General features: G+C 46.1%; 3 protein-coding genes across 5 annotated transcripts; 1 reads left to right on the top strand and 2 right to left on the bottom strand.

Annotated features, from left to right (window-relative positions):
• Window positions 1-1,594: 1,594 nt before the first annotated feature.
• Window positions 1,595-9,223, bottom strand: LOC128409232 (zinc finger protein 660-like). Of its 2 annotated transcripts, none has more exons than XM_053379539.1 (4): window positions 9,068-9,223; window positions 5,610-6,400; window positions 4,462-4,543; window positions 1,595-2,573 (listed from the first exon to the last, which is right to left on the bottom strand). In XM_053379539.1, the coding sequence occupies exons 2-4, from the start codon at window positions 6,252-6,254 to the stop codon at window positions 1,609-1,611; spliced, it is 1,692 nt and encodes a 563-aa protein (XP_053235514.1). In that variant the 5' UTR covers window positions 6,255-6,400; window positions 9,068-9,223; the 3' UTR covers window positions 1,595-1,608. The 2 variants fall into 2 exon arrangements, with proteins under 2 accessions (XP_053235514.1, XP_053235513.1); XM_053379538.1 differs by having other exon boundaries at window positions 4,447-4,543; window positions 9,068-9,222.
• On the top strand, window positions 8,799-11,132 carry LOC128408802 (zinc finger protein 883-like). Its single transcript, XM_053378823.1, has 2 exons — window positions 8,799-8,802; window positions 9,966-11,132. The coding sequence occupies exons 1-2, from the start codon at window positions 8,799-8,801 to the stop codon at window positions 10,565-10,567; spliced, it is 606 nt and encodes a 201-aa protein (XP_053234798.1). The 3' UTR covers window positions 10,568-11,132.
• A 1,770-nt stretch (window positions 11,133-12,902) lies between these two features.
• Window positions 12,903-21,546, bottom strand: LOC128409266 (zinc finger protein RFP-like). 2 transcript variants are annotated; one of them, XM_053379601.1, is made up of 7 exons: window positions 21,065-21,546; window positions 20,479-20,574; window positions 19,384-19,614; window positions 18,229-18,251; window positions 16,587-16,705; window positions 16,152-16,184; window positions 12,903-13,561 (listed from the first exon to the last, which is right to left on the bottom strand). In XM_053379601.1, the coding sequence occupies exons 1-7, from the start codon at window positions 21,488-21,490 to the stop codon at window positions 13,044-13,046; spliced, it is 1,446 nt and encodes a 481-aa protein (XP_053235576.1). In that variant the 5' UTR covers window positions 21,491-21,546; the 3' UTR covers window positions 12,903-13,043. The 2 variants fall into 2 exon arrangements, with proteins under 2 accessions (XP_053235576.1, XP_053235577.1); XM_053379602.1 differs by lacking the exon at window positions 16,152-16,184.
• Between the last annotated feature and the right edge of the window lie 779 nt (window positions 21,547-22,325).

The raw sequence follows: 22,325 nt of genomic DNA on the forward strand, positions 1-22,325 counted from the left end.
GTATCTTAATCTTTTAAATTGTATTTTAATCAACTTGTTTTTATTATTGGTTGTTAGCCGCCCTGAGCCTGGCCTTGGCTGGGGAGGGCGGGGAATAAATCAATTTTTTTTAAATTATTATTATTATTATTAGGATAGAATGCTGCTTTAACTGTACGGGGCAAACGAGGCCTCAAGGTCCCATCCGGGGATAGAACCTGCAACCTCGGTGTTATCAGCACCACGCTCTAACCAACTGAGCTATCCAGGCAGGAACATAGGAAGCACTGCCTTTTAGTCAGACCCTTCCTCCATCTAGTTCAGCCCCTTTTAAGGAAACTGGCAATGGCTCTCCAGGATTTCAGGCAGGGAAACTCTCCCAAGCCCTACCTGGATTGAACTGAGAACCTTCTGCACGCAAGGCAGGTGTCCCACAGCCCATCCCACTTCTCCTGTAGAGATACGGCCACTGGGTAAATTATTGCAGGTGGCCGCTAGGTTTTCAAGGCTCGGTGAATCGGTGCACACAAATATTCACAAAGCAGGTTGGTGCAATCATTTCAACGGCCAATAATTCTCTTAAGAGTTTGTTCAGAAGACAGTCGCGCGGCTTTGACAAACCTCCTATGTTTGTATTTTGCAATGGGGTCACCTTATGTCTTCCCCCTTCACTCCTATAACGAAACACCTTTCAGTGAAGACATTTTAAAAACAAATAAATTGAATGGATTCTCCTAACGCAGGAGGTCGCCTTGAGAGTAAATTCCTGTCCAGTAATTTTTTAAAAAACTGTGAGAATGATGTTGGACTACAATTCCCATCACCCCCAGCCAGTTTCGCCGAAGGACATCATGGGAATTGTAGTTCAACAACATTTGAGGACCTAAGATTGAAGAACGCTGCTCTAGGGCAGGGAGTAGCAATGTGGTCCCCTCCAGAGGTTGTTAAGTTAGAACTCCAATCCTTTTTTGACTTTGAGCCGTGCTAGCCATGGCTGATGGAAGATGAAATCCAGCCTCTAGAGTGGCCCACAGTGGCTACCCCATGGGTAGGCAAACTAAGGCCCGGGGGCTGGATCCGGCCCAATCGCCTTCTAAATCTGGCCCACGGACAGTCCGGGAATCAGCGTGTTTTTACATGAGTAGAATGTGTGCTTTTATTTAAAATGCATCTCTGGGTTATTTGTGGGGCCTGCCTGGTGTTTTTACAGGAGTAGAATGTGTGCTTTTATTTAAAATGCATCTCTGGGTTATTTGTGGGACATAGGAATTCATTCATTCCCCCCCCCCCAATATAGTCCAACCCCCCACAAGGTCTGAGGGACAGTGGACCGGCCTCCTGCTGAAAAAGTTTGCTGACCCCTGGGCTACCCCTTTCTATAGAGCTGATCAGGCCGCCGGCAGGGTTGCCATATGTCCTCTTTTTCTAGGACATGCCCTCTATTTCATGATGAGAGTTATCATAGGGATCCAGAGTGAAAAGTTGGCAAATGTGTCCTCTTTTTTGCTCTTCAAAATATGACAGCTCTAGGTCCCATATGTGAATATACTGAAAAATAAGACAACTGAATTCAAATTTAATCCCTCCTCCAGCAAGCACACACACACACCCCACCCACAGTAAAAATGCCTAGGATTTCCTTGCGGTGTGTATTTTCTGATGTGCAATAAGGTTTGAGCGCAGCCTGAAGCTTTTCCCACATTCCAAACATTCGTACGGTTTTTCTCCAGTGTGGATTCTCAGGTGTCCTGTAAGGAGTGTGCTGACACCAAAGGTTTTCCCGCATTCGGGGCATTTGTATGGCTTCTCTCCTGTGTGGACTCGCTGGTGTCTGCTGAGCTGCTGGCTCACGGTGAAGCTTTTCCCGCACTCCAGGCATTTGTACGGCTTTTCCCCCGTGTGGACTCTCCGGTGAGTAATAATCTGGGAACTGTTGCAGAAGCGCTTCCCGCAGTCAGGACACTGATACGGTTTCTCCCCCGTGTGCGATATTTCATGCCGGATCAGGTCTGAGCTGACGCTGAAGCTTTTCCCGCAGTCTGAGCACTTGAACGGCCGGTCTCCCGTGTGGATTCTCTGGTGGTTTCTAAGGTGAGAGCTTTGGCGGAACGGCTGCCCGCACTCGGCGCATTTGTACGGTTTCTCCCCCGAGTGAGTCCTCTTGTGCTTAATGAGCTGCGAGCTCACGCTGAAGCTTTTCCCACACTGCTGGCACTCGTACGGCTTCTGCCCATTGTGAGTCCTTTCGTGGGCTATCAGGTTCGACTTCAATGTGAAGGATTTCCCACAGTCAAGACACTCGTACGGCTTCTCTCCCGTGTGGATTCTCTGATGTGCGATCAGGCCGGTGCTGCGGCTGAAGCTCTTTCCACAGACGCCACAAGTCCTTTGCTTCTTGCCTTTGGGAGGGATCTTTGGGAAATCCCCAGGGTTTCTCTCAGGATCATTCACACTGTCTTCCGGGTGGCTTCCCATCTTTTCCTCTGAATAAGGCAGGAAAGCTGTTTTGTTATCCTGACATTGCAAATGAGGGTCTACTTGGGTTGGCCTTTCCCGCTGTGGATTACCCTCCTGCTGATTCAGCCAGCTGTCACCTAAAGGAGAGGAAAGCAACAATAATCTAGAGGAATGGTTTGCGGTGAATTGGTAGGGAGTGGTTTAATGTGGGTTTAGTACAGCTTGATACTACGAGCTTGCTTTGAATTGTTGTTTCACGTCGTAGCTGACATTATAATTGTTGCAAATAAACTTCGTTCTTAGTAAGTGGCAAAAGTAAGCTGTACAGTGGTACCTCTGGATATGTACTTAATTTGTTCCGGAGGTCTGTTCTTAACCTGAAACTGTTCTTAACCTGAAGCACCACTTTAGCTAATGGGGCCTCCCGCTGCCGCTGCACGATTTCTGTTCTCATCCTGAAGCAAAGTTCTTAACCCAAGGTACTATTTCTGGGTTAGCGGAGTCTGTAACCTGAAGCGTATGTAACCTGAAGCGTATGTAAACTGAGGTACCACTGTATTGGTCCATAAGAGAGGGGGGCAAAACCAAAATTTATAGCGGGGGTTGAGGAAATACTTTTATCACAAGGGTGGGGTAAGTTTTGCAGTCCAGGGGCCATATTTCTTTAACGGCTTCAATCTGGGGCCTACAGTTCCCAGTTCCCTGTGACGAGGGATTGATCGGGGAACTACTCTGGGAAATACACAAGATTTCTCCCCATCTTCCTCTCCGCTGAGTTCCACAAGGGGCAAAACTGAGACCACATTCACACCATAGTTTTAAAGTAAAAAGGTAAAAACGGTGAAGGACACCTGGACGGTTAAGTCCAATCAAAGGCGACTTATGGGGTTGCGGTGCTCATCTCGCTTTCAGGCCGAGGGAGCCGGTGTTTGTCCACAGACAGCTTTCCGGGTCATGTGGCCAGCATGACTAAGCCGCTTCTGGTGCAACGGAACACCAGAGCGCATGGAAATGCTGTTTACCTTCCCTCTGCAGACGTACCTATTTATCTACTTGCACTGGCATGCTTTTGAACTTCTAGGTTGGCAGGAGCTGGGACAGAGCAATGGGAGCTCACTCCATCTCGGGGATTCGAACCACCAACTTTCTGACTGGCAAGCCCAAGAGGCTCAGTGGTTTAGACCACAGTGCCCCCCCCCCACAATAGCATTTTAAGCAGACATGGCTTCGTCCAAAGAATTCTGGGAATTGGAGTTTGTTGTGGTTGTGCTGAGTGTTCTAGGGGAGCCCTATTCCCCTCCCAGAGCTACAGTTCCCAGAGTTCCCTGTGAGGAGGGATTGATAGTTATACCACTCTGGGAACTGTAGGTCTGGGAGGGAAATAGGTGCTTCCTAGCAACTGTCGGTACCCTTAACAAACCACAGCTCCCAGAATTCTTTGCGGGGGGGGGGAAGCCATGACAGTTTAAAGAGGTATCACAGTGCTTAAAATGTATGGCCTAGCTCCTTTTAAGCACTGACTGCAATAGGATAAACCGAAGGCAAATCTTAAAAAATTAGAACAGCCTTTACCAAAGGTGTCATGGGCTTTGAAGATGCTCAAACTCAGGACGCAAGGGAGAAACGTGCCAGGAGGAAGGCACGCTTGGCAAACCCTCACCGTGATCAACTCCCGCCTGGAAACCTCTGTCCCCACTGTGGAAGGACGTGTGGATCCAGAATTGGCCTCCACAGTCACTTACGGACTCACTGCTAAGACTGTGTTCATGGAAGACAATCTTACTCGGCTACGAGGGATCCCCAAAGGAGAATAGGACATTTCTTTCAAGCCCCAGTTCAGTTGTCGGGGCTGACCCTGCAGCCTCCGGAGAAAGCGTTTGTAGGTTTGTGCGCCCACAGACATCAGCTGGGCACCTCCTGTTCTAGGGACAGGGAAGATCAGAGCTGAAGTTTAAGAACCCAGGACAGGAAGAAGCCTGTACTCCAGGCAACCAAGGACTTCCGCCTTACCTGAAGAGGACCCACTTCTGCCACTCTCTTCTTTGACTTCCACACACAGCAGCTTCTCTCTGGCCTCAGAAGGAGCTGCGGGATTCATAGGCACTACCTGAAACAACCAGGAGAACACAACCCTGTCAAGGCAGCTGGAAAAAGGCAACAGGGTAAGGTAGGATGCAAAAGTACTGGGCAAAGAGGCAGGAGGTGCCGTAAAGAAGGGTGGACCTTTGGTCCTCCGGTGGGCTACTCAAAAGGAGGGTGCATCTAGTCCATCGTTCTCTTCCCACAGTGACCCATCAGATGCATCTCGGGAAGCCGGCAAACATCAATGCGTTCTTTTGAGAATCCCACAAAGAACAACACATTGTTTGGGAATCCAGCAGGCGACAATGCGGTATTATCACAGAGTTTGAACACCGCTAGGGTCGGCTTAGAAATAAATGCTCTCATATCTGATTCCCAGTAAGTTAGCAAAAATGTATAAGGCAGGTACAAATATCTGCTGGAAATGTAAAGAAAAATACGGTACCTTCTGTCATATGTGGTGGTCTTGTAAGATAATAAAAGCATTATGGGAAATGATATATAATGAGATGAAAAAAATGCTCAAATTAAGTTTTGTAAAAAAAGAACCACAGGCTTTTTTATTAGGATTTATAGGTGCAGACATTCCAAAGGAACAGAATGACTTTTTATGTATGTGATGACAGCCGCACGGAAGAATGGCAAATTAAACGGCTGGACTGTGCCAAAATGGCAAAACTGACTGGAAAGTTCAGCAACCAAGAAGACCAAAACTTAATAAAGAATGGTTGAAATTTGTGATTTACCTTGGAGACCACTATCAGCAGATAAAAACATTAGCAATAAAACTTGTAATTTATGGAAACCATGGAGTAATATAAAATATGGACTGAAAAATATACAGTAGAAAAAGTTAACAATAGGACCCAGTCAGGAGAAGGTGGAAGCCCAGAGATTTGAAGGAATCCTTAACTATGGAGTGGCTGGGGAAGCCCAGCCAGATGGGTGGGGTATAAATAAATTATTATTATTATTATTATTATTATTATTATTATTATTATTAGGATGGGTATAGCTGGATTGTTATATCTTTATACTTGTAAAATCAAATAAAAATTATTTCAAAAAAGAAAAGAAAGAAATGCCCTCACCTCTTTGGGTTTCTCACCCGCTTGCTGCCTCCTCAGGAAACCTTCTGCCAGGGCCACCGCCTGGGCGCAGGTCTCTGGGCCTCCTTCCCGGACCCAGCTCCGCATCTCCGAGGGCAGGACGGCCAGGAACTGCTCCAGGATCACCAGCTCCAGGATCTGCTCCTTGGTGTGCCTCTCTGGCTTCAGCCACCGGTGGCAGAGATACCAGAGCTGGCTGCACACTTCCCGTGGTCCCTCGACCTCCTGGTAGCAGAACCGTCGGAAGTTCAGCCGCTGCGCCTCCAGGGCGACGGTGTCCCTTTCCCGGGGCTCCTCCTTGCCTTGACCAGAATCCAAACCCATGTAGGCCTCTTCGGATGCTCTGCTAAGACCTGTCAGGAGGCTGCTTGCACTGTCTCCTTCAGGGCTGCCCCTGTTGCAGTGTGTTCTTTCTGCGGACAGAGGACAAGGGATGGGGTCTTCCGGAGGGGCAAGTTCTGGCAAGCCTGGGCCTCTCCATCCCATGTTTGGGAACGGCTCCACAACCTCCCGCTGGACCCTTCCAGGCCCCTTATGCAATTTGGGTCCTGCCCCGCCCTGCCTCTTTGCTCGTGTTCCCGGACCTGCGCCCCGATTTGGCAAAGCTTGGATTTCACTCCGGTTCATCTCTCGTTCCGTCTCTCGCGCAAAAATGCAACAGCTGCGCCTCACTCCACCTCGGCTCCTAAATCGTGTCTTCAGTCGCCTGCTTCGCTCGGTTCAGACACTCAATCTGGTGTGAGGTAAGCAGCTCCATTGGCAATGACCCTGTCCTGAATCCAAAAGAGACAAAAGACGGAAGATTATTCCTGAGGAATTTTATTTTTAAGAGCTGTGTTACATTAGGAACATAGAAAGTCAGGCTATCAGACTAACTACCTCAGTGCTGTTTGCACAGACTGGCAGTAGTTCTCTAGGATTTTTTCCCTTTTCTCCCCCAATTTTTTTATTTTACATACAGTGGTACCTCGGGTTACATACGCTTCAGGTTACATACGCTTCAGGTTACAGACTCTGCTAACCCAGAAATTTTACCTCGGGTTAAGAACTTTGCTTCAGGATGAGAACAGAAATCGTGCTCCAGGGGGCACGGTGGCAGCAGGAGGCCCCATTAGCTAAAGTGGTGCTTCAGGTTAAGAACAGTTTCAGGTTAAGAACAGACCTCCAGAACAAATTAAGTACTTAAGCAGAGGTACCACTGTATTAAGAATTACAATCATACCACAACACATTCCAAAACTACAAGATTCTTACGAATCTCTGGGCTTGCCTCCTCCCCCTCTGTGAGTCTCATGGTTAAACCTTTTCTCCTGCATCTTTTATAATAATCCAGATTTTTATATCTCCATTGTTCTTGTTACATTACAAGTGTTATTGCTATCCCACTAACGATTTTAACCGTTTACAGTGGTCTCCAAGGCAAATTATAAATTCCCTCCATTCCTCATTACATTTTTCATCTTCCTTATTTCTGATCTTCCCAGTCATTTTAGCCATTTTGGCATAATCCATCAACTTGATCTGCTATTGCATCTCTGGGCTAGCAGTAGGATTTCTCTTAACCCTGCCTGGAGATGCTGGGAACTGAACCTGTGACCGTCTGCATGCCAAGCAGATGTTCCGGCACTGAGCTGAAAAGGCTTAGCAGGTTCACGCAATTGCATTATAAGCACATACCCCAGACACCTCTTCAACAGCAGATAAAAGCGGTTCTGTTCCGCCACGATTCCGAAGCAATTCATATTTGTGTTCCTCAGTCTGCTTATGGTTTGGATTTGAGCTGCAGAGTTGGTTTCTGGTGGCTCAATTAGTGAATTGTACCTTTCTTGCTAAGGGACGCAGGTAGCGCTGTGGGTTAAACCACAGAGCCTAGGACTTGCCGATCAGAAGGCCGGCGGTTCGAACAGGGTGAGCTCCTGTTGCTCGGTTCCGGCTCCTGCCAACCTAGCAGTTCGAAAGCACATCAAAGTGCAAGTAGATAAATGGCTACCGCTCTGGTGGGAAGGTAAATGGCGTTTCCGTGCGCTGCTCTGGTTCGCCAGAAGCGGCTTAGTCATGCTGGCCACATGACCCGGAAGCTGTACGCCGGCTCCCTTGGCCAATAAAGCGAGATGAGCCCCGCAACCCCAGAGTCGGTCACAACTGGACCTAATGGTCAGGGGTCCCTTTACCCTTTACCTTTCTTGCTATGTGGGTTTTATCTTGTATATCACAAGACAAGTGGAAGGGGATGCGAGAAGTGAGATGACGCTTTGTGTATTATCTGCCTTTCTTGGGGATCAAGAAATAGCAAAATTTTGTCCCTGCTGGGAAAAAGGGAAAGGTTAACAGCTCAGCAAAACACATGATTTGCATGCAGAGGGCCTCCAAGTTCAACCCTCAGCATTTCTAGATAATAATAACAGTATTATTATTATTATTATTATTATTATTATTATTATTAATCTATTATTTGTACCCCGCCCATCTGGCTGGGTTTCCCCAGCCACTCTGGGCGGCTTCCACAAGACCAAAAATACACTAAGATGTCATGCATTAAAAACTTCCCTGTAGGACTAGAAAGGACTCTTGTCTGAAACTCTGGAGAGCTGCTGCCAGTCAGTGTGGACAATACTGAGGTAGGGAAACCAATTACTATGTTTTATATATGTTGGAAGCTGCCTAGAGTGGCTGGGGCAATCCAGTCAGATGGGTGGGGTATAAATAAAATAATAATAATAATAATAATAATAATAATAATAATAATAATGCGCTCGGATCCTACTAGCCCTGAGATGGAAAGAAGACAAAGTCCCTACCAGAGAGGAGTGGCAAGCAAAGCCGACTGGAAAACTCAGGAACCAAGAGGACAAAAACTTTAAAAAGGAACGGGGGGGGGGGGAATTGTAATTTATTTAGGGGACCACGGCAAGCAGATGAAAACATGAGCAGGATTTTACTCTCACTTGCAGTGTAACAAATACCACAGATAGTATGGATTTATATAAAACATAGATTATTAAATAATATGCAGTTGTAAATGTTGACAATAGGACCCATGGAGGGAGGGAAACTCGATTCAGAGTAATCTCTATATATGGATATGCATTTGGATTGTTATAATTTTGTATCTGTAAAATCAAATAAAAATGATTTCAAAATATAGAATGATGATGATGATGATGTTCCTGTATGGGTCAGTATAGAGAGACATGGGCTGCAGTGGGCAGGGAACCTGCTTTGCATGCAGCGCCAATCCCTAAGCAGGGCTGCCCTGAAGCCCCAGGGGGCTGCTGCCTGCCTGTGCAGACAATACGGGGCTGGATGGACCATCAGCCTGACTCCGTACATGTCAAAACCCCCTCGCGGCTTCCAACCCCCCTGAATGCGTTTTCCTTGCCAATTCCTCTTGCCTCCTGGCTCGCCTCCCTCCTTGCCCCAAAACACAGCTTTGCGCTCACCTCACTGACCTTCTGCAGAAAGAAGCCATGGTTTTGCAGCTGAGCGCCCTGGCAGGAAAAGGAAGGGACAGCATTGGCTGGCTGCTCCCTGGGCCTCTCTGCAAAGCACAACTCTATCCGTTTAACCCATTGGGGGCTGTGGGGCAGCTTCCCAACAGAGAGGTGGTATGCGAGCAAACAGGCTGGAATAATAATAATAATAATAATAATAATAATAATAATAATAATAATTTTATTTATATGCCGCCCTCCCTGGCCAAAGCCGGGCTCAGGGCGGCTAACACCAGTAAAATTACAGTAAAAAGATAATAGGGGGGAAAACACAAATTTAAAATACAGGTTAAAATGCAATTTAAAATGCAGCCTCATTTTAAAAGTAAGGTAAAGGTAAAGGGACCCCTGACCATTAGGTCCAGTCGTGACCGGCTCTGGGGTTGCGGCGCTCATCTCGCTTTATTGGCCAAGGGAGCCGACGTACAGCTTCCGGGTCATGTGGCCAGCAGGACTAAGCCGCTTCTGGCGAACCAGAGCAGCGCACGGAAACGCCGTTTACTTTCCCGCTGGAGCGGTACCTATTTATCTACTTGCACTTGGTATGCTTTTGAAGTGCTAGGTTGGCAGGAGCAGGGACCGAGCAACGGGAGCTCACCCAGTCACGGGGATTCGAACCGCCGACCTTCTGATCGTCAAGTGGTTTAACCCACAGCGCCACCCGCATCCCTCATTTTAAAAGTAACCGTCTTATTAAAAGCAGAGTCAGCCAGACAGACCCCTTGGGTCCACCTAGCATTGTCTACACTGACCGACACTGAAGAGAAACCGCACAAGTGCTCCCACTGTGGGAAAAGCTTCAGCCAGAGAACCAATTTGGTGAGTCACCTGTGAATCCACACCGGAGAGCGGCTGTATCAATGCTCCCAGTGCGGGACAGGCTTCCGGTGGCAACTCCATTTGAAGAGGCACCAGAAGATCCACACGGGAGAGAAACCTCACGAATGCCCGGACTGCGGGAAAAGCTTTTCCCGGAGAGATACGTTAGTCAATCACCGGAGGACCCACACAGGGGAGAAGCCGTATGAATGCCCCGATTGCAGGAGAAACTTCAACCACCCGTGCAACTTAATTGAACACCAGAAGACGCACACAGGGGAGAAACCGCACGAATGTCCCAAGTGTGGGAAAAACTTCTCCCGGCGGGATACGCTGATCAAGCATCAGAGAACCCACACAGGGGAGAAGCCTTATGAATGCCCCGAGTGTGGGAAAAGTTTCCACCATCCTTGCAGGTTGATTGACCACCAGAAGATTCACACGGGAGAGAAGCCTCACGAATGCCCTGAGTGCGGGAAGAACTTTTCTCGGCGAGATACGCTGATCAAACACCAAAGGACCCACATGGAGGAGAAACCTTATGAATGCCCTGAGTGTGGGAAAAGCTTCATTCAGAAGAAGGCATTCATCAGACACCAGATAATTCATTTAGGGAATACGTCCAGCTAATATTCTTGAAAAGTGCCACATTCCACAGAAAAAAAAGGGAGAAGTGTTGGTTACATCCTGATTTGCAGTGGAGAAGCCAAACCTTATCTACGTCACAAGACATAGGCGGATGACAACAGAGAAACCTAGGAAAAACAGGCTGAAATAAATAAATTGATTCAGCAGGAAGTTTAAAGTAATATTTGATTAAAAATAGAAATTGGACCCATACTTTCAGTTATCACAAAAATATTTTTAAAAAGGAGGAGAAACAGTTGGCGTCATAGGTATTAATTTAGAAGATATAGATGATCCGATTAGAAAAATAATGTGCACCCTGGTGGTTGATAACAAAATGGATGGTGTTTTGTTGATGAATAGCTATTATTTCTAATAGCAAGACTCCACCCCAGGTTAATTAGTTAAGTCCCCAAATGTTCTAGACTCCATTACGAAACATCTTGGCTTGATGGTGCAGAACGAAGGCCAGGGACCCATCACAAGGGCAGCCACAGACCCACACTGACAACAACAGCTACCAATGACTCACGCTGTATTATACAGATGTGGAAGTGTGAACTCCACAAATGGGAGGAATAGGACTCCACTCTCTTTTTGCATACTTGGCAAAGAAAATAAGGGGATCCTTGTTGGATCAGGCCAAATGTCCATTTAGTCTCTGTTGTAAACAAAATCTGCCCTTTTCCCCTTATGGTGAGGCATCTGATCAAGGCCTGTATTTTTGATCAAGGCTTGTATTTTAAAATGAGCTTAAAAATTCACAAAATGTTTCATGCCAGGCAGGAAACCAGCTGGCAGCTGTTTATCCTCTTAGACAGAGGGCCCCTCTGATTTATAGCCAGTCTTAAAAGGAAATTACAGGCTGAGAGCAAAGGTCACACTGACCCTACATATTACAGAATACAATCAAGCTGTAATAAAACACTAATTAAGAGTTGGTAAATAGTAAGGTTTATTGTTTAACAGAAAATAATACCATGTGTCTCCCATCAGACAAAGAGCCATATTTTCCTAAAGGTTAAAAGGCTAATCAGGAAAGCATCTGGCTGGCGAAAGGGGGGGGGGGTAATCTAAAGAGCTTTTTTTAAGCTGTTCCTTTTAAACTGAGTCTTTTTACTCTGCAAAGGTCTTTTCCTTTTAAAAAGTTATCTATGTTATGTAATGTATGATGTTGTCTGAATGCAGTAGGCAAAGGAAAGTAAGAAATGCTAGATTCTTATGTTAGATTCTTATTTCATTGATGGTGTGTGAAAAGGTGAACTTAAGATCTGTTCAGATAAAAATACACCATCATCTGTTTTAGCCACCATCTGTTTTAGCCATCTGTTCTGTTTTAGAATGAAGGGGGCAAAAGGTGATCTGGTAATTAAGGCTAATGTAAGATATATGGCTACTTGTTTGCCATTTATAGATAGAAGGAAATATAGCTCTTTGTCTCCCATAAAAGGCAATAGGAAATGGGTGTATCTTTTATGATTGGTTCTAGTAAACAGCCAATAGGAATTTCAACCAGGCTGATTGGACAGAGGCAGCCAAAGGAGGAGAAAGGGGGCTGGGCTGAGGAAATATAAGGGCTGACCATCATGGCAGGAAGGCAGGCAGAGCTTTGGTAACCATATACCACTGTGCCTCTCATTTATTTGTCTGACAAATAAATTATTATTTTAATTTATTTATTGCTGCGTGGAATATTTCATTCCAGCTAAGCGTTAACCACAAGCAGGGTGCTACAATGGGGTATCCAAGAGCCCAAATAGAGTCCTTACGTAGGTTCCCTATTGGTAGGAGAAAATAACAGAGGCCAACCAGAGAATATTGAGAAGCAAAGCAGCTAGTAAGTCTGATCTTTAATGATCTGTTGCAACAGGGTCCTCACTCACCACACGCAGGAGGGAGGAGGAACCCTGAACAATGTCGCGCAAGGCCTTATATAGACATTTTAAATTCCCTGCCCTGGAGCTCAAGACCACCCCTCCATACATCATACACACATCACAGAAAAGGTGGTTTACAGCAGAAATCTGAGTGGTTTGTTTACCTCCTGTCTGCCAGAGTTGAGGGTCATCTAGTCCCACCCGCTGCAGTGCAGGAAACTTTTGCCCGTCATGGGGCTCAAACCCACATCCCTGGGGTTAAGAGTCTCGTGCTCTGCCAAATCAGACATCTCAAAAGGAAAACAAGATTGAAGGTAAGGGAACCAGTTTGATGATAATATTATTTATGGGGACTGTTAAAAGTATTACTGTCTCTTTAAGAAGTAAGCTGCAGAGGGATTTCTGGGAAAAGGAAGGAAAATGCAAAGCAAGAGCAACCCATTTTTGTTTTGTTATTTCTGCTGATTTTGACTGGAATGAATCCTCTCAAAGGGCCCTTGGAAAACTGCCCAACCTGCTCTTGGCGGGTTAATGGTTTTTATGTCAGTCACTCTGGTCTGGAGAGAAACTCCTGCTGGGCCTGAGAGGCAGATTTAGTCTCCTCAGGAGATCCTGAGGTGGGTTTTATTTCCCCTCAGACAAAAGAAAGGGAGGAGGGTCTCTCCAGAGAACGAGGCTCCTGAGAACGTGTAGAGTTCGGCTCCTGAGTCAGCGTCAGAAAAAGACACACGTCTCGCTTCATAGTCCAGAGTCACCCGGATCCTCCTGGGCTCCTCACTCAGGGACAAAGGAGAGGGATAAGGGGAGGTGCAGGCCCAGTACTTCCCTCCCGACTTCTCCACAGCCCAGATCCCCCACTCAGGGAATAAGGGGAAGAAGCCCTTTCTCCTCACAGACTTCCTGGCGACCCCCAAAGCCCACCATTCCCCACTTCCCACAGTGACTTCCCATAAATGTCTGCCTGCTGTGAATCCCTCACGTCCCAACACACAAGGCCAGCCACTGAATCTCTCAGGATTGTCAGGCAGGGCTTGAGGTTTGTCTCCCTTTCTCACGCTTTTCTGATCCTCGGACAGGATGAGCCTGGGATGGGCTGTGTCTGGATCCAGAGTGACATTTGCTGTTGGGGAGAAGATGAGGGAAAGAGAAGAATATGCAGAGTCAGCTGAGAGACAGAAACGGACATCCTGATAAATAAATAAAAACACCCAAAAAACCCCAGATTCCCTTTCAGATCAAGGGGATTTCTTTGCATCGCATGCTAGACTGAGACACCTGACTCTCATCAGAATAAATATCTTCCTTGATGGTTTTTAAATCAGTTTCCTTTACTTTCTTATATTCAATGTATATTGTTCCTGCCCTTCTCTAAACCCAGACATTTTCTAAGGGGAAAACAACCCAGGAAACCTTTTACTCAGCTCTTCTGTGTTACGTAAGTGGAAAGAGGAGAATTGGAGGAGGCAGGAGAGGAGAGAAGCTGCTTTCCTCTGATAATATCTGTGGGAAATGGCCTTTGGGGACCTCTGGGTTGAGCTGGGGGAGAAGGACCCCTGTAATAATAATAATAATAATAATAATAATAATAATTAATAATAATAATAATAATATCACATTTGCCTACTGCCCTTCATCTACAGGTCTCAGGGTGGTTCACAGGATAAAAATACAATCAAATACCACATACTGTAGAGGTGCCCCCTCACTTTCGCGTGGGTTATATTCTGGGCCCTTGTGCCCACAAGTGAAAATCACGTTAAGTGGGGAGCCTGTTTATTCCTGCTCTCCATCTCTCTCACCCACTTGGTCTCTCCTTGCCTTCCTCCCAACCATCTTGGAAGTCTAGGGCTTGCTGCCAAGGAAGAGGAGGCAGATGGCAGGGCAATTTTACAAAGGACTCCTTATTCTATGCTTCTCTTTTGGATATAATATATAGCGTAAGACTAGTTCCCTGGGGGGAAAGAGGGATAACTCAAAAGGTTACCAGACAGTCATGATAGGCAAGTGTGGGGTTGCCATATTTTGAAGAGCAAAAAAGAAGACACATTGGCCAACTTCTACTTTCAACTAGAGATTGCTATGACAACTCTCATTTTAAATACCCCTACTATATGTAGGCTATAGAAGCTGTGATATATTGCTAGTAAAGGTAAAGGGTAAAGGGACCCCGACCGTTAGGTCCAGTTGCGGATGACTCTGGGTTGCAGTGCTCATCTCGCTTTACTGGCCGAGGGAGCCGGCGTACAGCTTCCGGGTCATGTGGCCAGCATGACTAAGCCGCTTCTGGCGAACCAGAGCAGCGCATGGAAATGCCATTTACCTTCCCGCTGGAGCGGTACCTATTTATCTACTTGCACTTTCGAACGTGCTTTTGAACTGCTAAGTTGGCAGGAGCAGGGACTGAGCAACGGGAGCTCACCCCATCGCGGGGATTCGAACTGCCAACCTTCTGATCGGCAAGCCCTAGGCTCTGTGGTTTAGACCACAGCGCCACCCGCGTCCCATATTGCTAGGAGGTAAAAGGTAAAAGGTAAAGGTACCCCTGCCCGTACGGGCCAGTCTTGACAGACTCTAGGGTTGTGCGCTCATCTCACTCTAGAGGCCGGGAGCCGGCGCCGTCCAAAGACACTTCCGGGTCACGTGGCCAGCGTAACGAAGCTGTTCTGGCGAGCCTGCACCAGTGCAGCACACGGAAACGCTGTTTACCTTCCTGCTATAAAGCGGTACCTATTTATCTACTTGCACTTAAGGGTGCTTTCGAACTGCTAGGTGGGCAGGAGCTGGGACCGAACGACGGGAGCTCACCCCGCCGCGGGGATTCAAACTGCCAACCATGCGATTGGCAAGTCCTAGGCACTGAGATTTTACCCACAGCGCCACCCACGTCCCTTAAGTTTCAACAAAAAAAGAATAATAATGATACCTATTGCTCCCTTGCTTGCCACATGAAAGTATTTGGGCTCATGTTCACATCTTGGTGAACATAAGTGTGCACAGAACAATTTATTAAACTGTTTAACATCTGCATATGGACTCCCCTGAAGGGCAGGGGGATGTTAACTCTTGCCCTCCTGGACTCCTTCTCCAAGATCTTGTAGCTGAGCCAGCGTCCTTTTAGTTCAGCCACAAGAGAAGGGATTTTGCTAGCTTAAGATGCTGCTCTGTCGCTATTCTCTGCTGCAGGTTAGTTTAGCCAGGTGCCTAAGATCTGAGTCTAACACACTAGAAAACATTTCATGGGTTACTGTAAACCAAAAGAAAAGAAAAGAAAAGAAAGAATATTGTGATATTCTGAGAACTCGACAAGATGGACATTGGACTGACTCTGCAGGATCCTCCTTAAGGGCTTTTGTAAGATATTGTAAGGCTCTAAGGCTTTCCCCTACAAACAAGCAGTATATGGATTTTATGAAAGAAAGCAAAATCTATAAAATCAAGAGTGAAACCAGGATACTAGTCTATAGGCAGGAATGGAACTCAGACTGGTGTGTAGGTTCTTCGCAGGGACAAGCTCTGCCCCCAATCCAAGCCTTCAAACCCCTCCCAGTTCATTCATGGGACAAGGAAAGAACCCAAACACCTCTAGAGGACTGTTTCCCTTAGTGACGCCATTGATGGGGGTCCCAAAGTCTGCAGAACAGACAGTTCAACACCCATGAAATATCAGTCCCCATCCCTCCTGTCAAATTGTTCCTCCCCTGGAAATTTACCTTTCTGAATCTGTTTTCTGTATAACACAGCATCTGAGGAATCAAAAAGATATAAAGCGTAAGGGCAACACTCTTCCACCTGAAATAAATCTCCATACAAAAGTAACACTTCATAATGTAGCATCCTTAAATTGACTCCATTCAGAGCAGGAGAACCTCCAAAAGGACAACCTCAGATTGTGTAGACTGGTAACCAAATGGAAAAGGAGGCTCCATATAATTGAAAAAAGATACGCTCTGGTTCAGGCTTTCTTTACAGCATCCAGCGTCACAATATACATGGGCCATTCTGGGGGACAGGAAATGAAAGCCGGAGCACCAAGAAGGAAGGTATCCTGGGGTTACTCAATTCCATGCAATAAGAGCCTGGCATGTTCAGTTCTGAAGAAGTAACAGAATTCCCAGTGTGAAATCCTGGCAGCCAGTTTTCATTACCTTCCCACTGTTTCATTGCATCCTCCACAAGGTGATTTAGATCGCGGGATACCAAGATCCTGTTCCTCAGTTCTGGAGGGAAAGCCAATGGCTTCTCTGGACTCTCTCTTTTCTCATACCTGGTGAAAAGAAAAACAATGTCAGCCCATTCAAATCCACAATTTCTGTTAAAGGAAAAGAAAGGAATGGAGAGGAGGAAGCTGGCTGTGGAAGCAGCAGAATCATATGGTATCAAGGGGCAGGAATTGTCTGAGGGTGATGAGAGCACAGCACACATTTCCTTTCTCTAGATGTCCCCAGAGAAGGGGTGAGGAAGAAAAAGAGATGCACTTCTGTTGGGAAACAAGAAATGTTCCTTAAAACCTCTACTCTGAACCTGGGAGACACCTTGAATTGAAATACTGCAGCTGGAATATGGTCAAGAAAATAGCCAATTCCTTGTCCTTGGTGAGAAATCACCCCCTCCCAGGGGGCTCTATGGGGCAGGAGTTTGCTTGGGACAGGGTGGGGTGGCCAGCAGAGTGACTGAACTGGTCAGTCTAGGAGGAAACAAGGAAGGCAGATACGTCCAACTCCCAAGAGACTGCGATCTACTCACAGTATAAAAAGACCGATTGTGACCACTATCACAGTGGTCCCACCACTGTCATAGTGGCGGGAATATATGCTCCAAACAGTAAAAAAGATGAATTTTTTAGAAACTTGGAAGAGAGATTATGGGACTATGTGGATGAAAATATAGTGATTATGGGAGATTTAAATGGTGTGACATCAATCAAAATGGATAGAACGCAAAGAGAAAGAATGTCAAGTTCAGGTAGATTACCACTTTCTTTTTTCCATTTAACTGAGAACTTAAACCTATATGATGCCTGGAGAACAAAAAATCCAAGTGTAAAAAACATAACCCATTACTCCGAGGCGAAAAAATATGGGGGACGAATTGATGCAATATTTATAATTTAAAAAGATCAGATTTTGTATTTAATAAAATTATTAAAAAAATTTTAAAAAACCGACTGTGATGTGATCTACCCATTGTCATTGCCAGGAGTTGTTGAGTTTTTAGGGGGGAGGGTTGGCCAAAGTTGTTGACCTTTTGGGGGGGATCTAAAAGGAATACTAAAAGGATCGTGATCGACCTGTTGGACACCCCTGAGCTAAGGCAATAGTTGCTCCCAGGAATGTCACTTGGCCTTGTTGTGTGTGCCAGTAAAACAGCCGTCTCTTAGTGACACTTGAGTATACTCAGAATATTTGTTTCTGGAGTTTGGGGATCTCTTGCTTTGATATATTAGATAACCTCTGCTCTAGAATCAGATGTTTGCAGAAGTTGAGACGGATCTTCCACAGGTGCACAAACAAATCAAATGATTCATCCAAAGGACATTCAGGCCAATACAAAACAAATGATACACATTGCAAAAGTAAAACCAAACCTCACAAAGGAAATGGCGCTAATTCATTGGGGAGAATTGGGGGGCTACAAGTTTCAAAGAGGGGGCTCTACTTTTACCTGTGAGATTCCTCAGGGAGTGATTCCTCCAGTCTCCTCCCTGCAGCCCCTGGAGGGCCATGTCTGAGGTTCTTGCATCTCAGCTTCAAAGAGTGATGCTAATGGAAATGAGCCAGATCCACTTACCTCTGCAAGGTGCTTCTCACATCCTAGAGGGAAAAAGAGAAGGGAATTCACTGCACACCACAGGCCACACTAGGAAGACCCCCTCAGACCCTGGTCCTCGGATGTCAGTCTGCCTGACACATGCCAAGATTTTGGGTAGGGATGGCGGAATCAGCCAGCTTTGGTTTCTCACAGCTTTTATTTTTCCAGTCTGAAATTATGAATTTTTCCAATATCAAGTTCTCCACATTTCCACATTAGTTTACAATTATTGTTTAAAATCCTTATGAAAATCCACCAGCATTTAAGGGAATCTCACATTTATGGATTCAATAGAAGATTTCAACCCATCTCATGTCTTAGATTATAATTTATTAAATCCAGTTTGCATTGCGCAATTCAGACATAAGTAAGCCTACAGGATAATCCTACCAGGGAACTGTCCCAAATTGTCTTTCATAGAAGTCCCCAATTTTCAAATTCTACTTTCCAACTGGAAATAAAAAAAGCACCTGCAGCATAAAATGCCTCCAAAGTGGTAATAAAACAGCTCAGTGTTTCTTTGGGCTCACCCACACTTCTGCTTTTCCTGTGCCCAGAAAACACAGGTCAAAATGGTTTTGCCTTTGCCCTGCCGCTTTCCCTCAGGAAAAACCTGCTCCTTGGTGCAACATCAAAGCAAACGTCAATGCAGAGAAAACCTGGCTGAGGTTTGCTCTAATTCAGCAGTAAACAGTGGGTTTTCCTGGAAGAAAGGGGTGGGACAAGCAGCAGTCTGGATGAGTCCCGCCGTCTTGCTCTTGGGCCGATCTGTATCCATGGGGAAGGGGATCAACCCAGAAGTTGTGGAGGGAACGGGAAGAGAAGCTTGGTCAAAAGACTGGCTCATGTCGGAAGGAGGCCTGAACGCATCCTAGACGAAGACCCCACAGCTGAAAGGCGTTCGGAGACAAATCATCAGCAAAGAGCAGAAGATCAGCTCTTTTCCATCAAGAACACAGATGAATCTCTAGTCTGCATTCAGGTGAGTTCAGCATCCCAGGTCTCTTGGGTCTTCCTGTCCATTACAAACCTGACTAGAGGCTCCATCATCTCAGCCCCTGCACTCCTTGCATACATGAAAGGGGCAGCCTTTTCCTGGAGCAGAGCCTTGGGCTGTTCCTGCCACCATCTTACCTGCAGGAGTTCACTCGCTGGCTGCTGACTCTTCTCCTCCATCTCCTGGATGATCCTCTCAAGAGAGGAGAGTTTCCTGGAGAGTCTGGCCAGCTGCTCATCCCTTCTCCCTGCTATCTCCTTCTCCACCTCTTCCACGTTAGTCAGCAGACGTTTTTCTTGTTCTTCCAGGAACTGGCGCAGTTCTCTGAACTTCTCCGCAGTCTTCAGCCTCTCTGTTTCTGTTAATATCTGCAAGAAAAGAGGAGGTCTGAGTGTGGAAGGTGATCAGCCTTCAAAACATCAGGAAGAGAATTGTGAGAATTCCACAGGGAGGACAATTCTGATTTTTCATAGACATGAAACCTCCAGTGGCTAAAGAAGTAAACATTTATTCTGAGCTCTCCATAGCTGTTTCTGTTGACTTTTATTTCACAGAGAGGTACAGCCTAAAGCAAGGAGCTCCTTTTCTAGCCATGGATGTTCTCTGCATGTTTTGGGGCATGGCATAACTGGAGTTCATCCATGGACATAAAACATCCCTCAGTTTAGACTGGGGCCATTTAGGTGTAGGAAGGCAACAGAAACAGGAGGAGGAGGACAAAGTGCAGAGTTTATCCCCATACTCCACCGTTTTCTTTAAAGGTTCAAAATGGCCCGAGTTTCCTAAAAATGAACAAGAGCAACATTTAGAAAGACAATTCTTTAGTAATATTTATGGTAAATCAGAATCTGGATTGAATTGCTTCTACCCTTTCAGCTCACAAGTCCTCAGGCTTCTCCTTGACTGCTGTTCACAAAATAAATGACAAGGGGAAATAAACTCAATTTAGTGGCATTCAAAGGTGAACAACTATTTTCAAGGGTGACCAAGCCAGGTAATATTCACACAAAAAATATATTTATGGGGGTAAAGTACAGATCAGAATATTTATACAAGGAGGTAGCTACAATAACATCTGATTCGTTTTCAGAATAATACATTAATAAACAGACTGATATGGAAAAAGGAGAAATAGGAAGAAGCTGAAATGGGCAGATTTCCCCATCCCTCCTCAGTCCTGACTCGACTCTTCAAGTGCTTGTTCCCTCCCTAGTAACAACAGAGACACTTACCAGGAGGTCTTTGCTTTCCTTGTCCAGATCTGCTTGATGGGCCAGAATTTCCTCTCTCTCTTTCCTCAGAATCTCCAGGCGGCGACAGATCTCTTCCTAAAGAGAAAAGGAAAAACTCAGGTTTGATTGAGACACACAGAGAGGAGGTGAATAGTGTGCTGGCTTCTTGCGCCCACTGGCCTTGCTATAATAGCAGAGTAGTTTACTGGAGGAAATAAAAGTCCAGAGGTTTTCAACCTTTTTGTTTCCAGGACTCCCTGGACCCGCTACCTTTTTTCTGTGCCAGCCCTGTGGGGCTCAGGGACCCAGTTAGGTCACCCCTTGCTTACAGACTTCCATCTAGTCTTTGCAGATGCTACTCAGGGATATCAAGGGAGATCCCTTTGTCCCCCTGGAAGAGAGAAAGACTTCAACTCCCTCCTCCCAGCCATGCCAGGAGCCCTCAGGCTTCCCCTGGGCTGCTTCTAACGTAATAAACAACCACCAATTCATGCCAATTCATACTTTGGACCTGAGAATTAAAAAGAAAACCTCCCAAGAAGAATCCACAGCTCTTTCTCCACATCAAGAGCCAGGGATCTCCTACCTTGTACTCCTCGGAAGCCTCCTCCAGAGGAATCACTTCGTGATGTTTGTGCTCCTTGGACCTCTCACAAACCACACAGATGGGGGCTTCATCCTCCTTGCAGAAGAACTTCAGGGGTTCCTGGTGCTTCTCGCAGACTCCTCCTTTCCCTCCTTCCTCCTTTCCCTCTTGAAGGCTGAGAGTCTTCGCTATTTCTACCATATTAGCCAGTTGCCTGTTGGAGACGAGGCTCCTTCTCTGGACTCTTTTTCTGCACTGAGGGCAGGAAGCCTCTGCCTCTGATTCCCCCCAGCACTGGATCAGGCAGGATCGGCAGAAGTTGTGCCCACACTCTGGGATGGTCACTGGATCCTTGAAGTAATCCAGGCAGATGGAGCAAGTGGCTTCATCACGGAGATTCTTGACGGGACGCCCAAATGCAGCCATGGCTCCTTCATGCAAAAGACTCGAGTTAAGTTTCACTTACTCTCTTTTCAGGTACTGGGAGTTTCCTTTCCTGGAAATGACTCAGTGACCACGTGATCTTTAAAAATATGTCTCCAGGTCTTTGCAGTTGCTGAATATTTTCTCAAGTAGCAGCAAATGCCGATTCCCAATTTTGATTGCTTCCCATGCTTTTCATTACACCTCCACACAAGCCCACACATACCTAGTAAGTTGTGGTATTCATATTGTAACATTTTCATTCGTAGGCTTCCTTGTCATTTTTGAATTGGTGAAAATCTGCCGCTGCCCTAAATGGATGGGAGTTCTGATTTAGCAAATGGGACTTGATTCCGTGAAGAGAACTCCTAAAAGTCTCGTTGCTATTTTTAACTTAATTCATTTTTAGCATTCTGGCAAAGAGCTTCAGATTGAAAAGGACACTTTCAGCATTGCCAACCTGGAGCCCTCTGTTTGCTTCAGACTACAATTCCCATCATCCCTGGCCAGTACATCTGCAGGTATGGCTAGGAAGGCCCCCTGCCTGGAGACCCTGCAGAGCAGCTGCCAGTCAGTGGAGGCAATATTGGTCTCGATGGACCAATGAGGTGGCCTGGCAGAAGGCACCATCTGTGGTGCGGCAGACAAGTTATGGAGCTCCTTCCCTAGATAGGAATGCCTGGTGCGATCTTGGCTATTATTACTCCACATTGTGAAGTCTTCCTATATTCCTGATAAAGTGTGGTCCCTTGCAATGGCTGAAAAACCTGGAGGAAGAAGAGGATTAGATAAAATTCCTGGAGGATAAGACTTTGGATGCTTATATGATCTGCCTCCA

Source organism: Podarcis raffonei, chromosome 2, assembly GCF_027172205.1.
Source record: "Podarcis raffonei isolate rPodRaf1 chromosome 2, rPodRaf1.pri, whole genome shotgun sequence".
Taxonomy (NCBI): domain Eukaryota; kingdom Metazoa; phylum Chordata; class Lepidosauria; order Squamata; family Lacertidae; genus Podarcis; species Podarcis raffonei.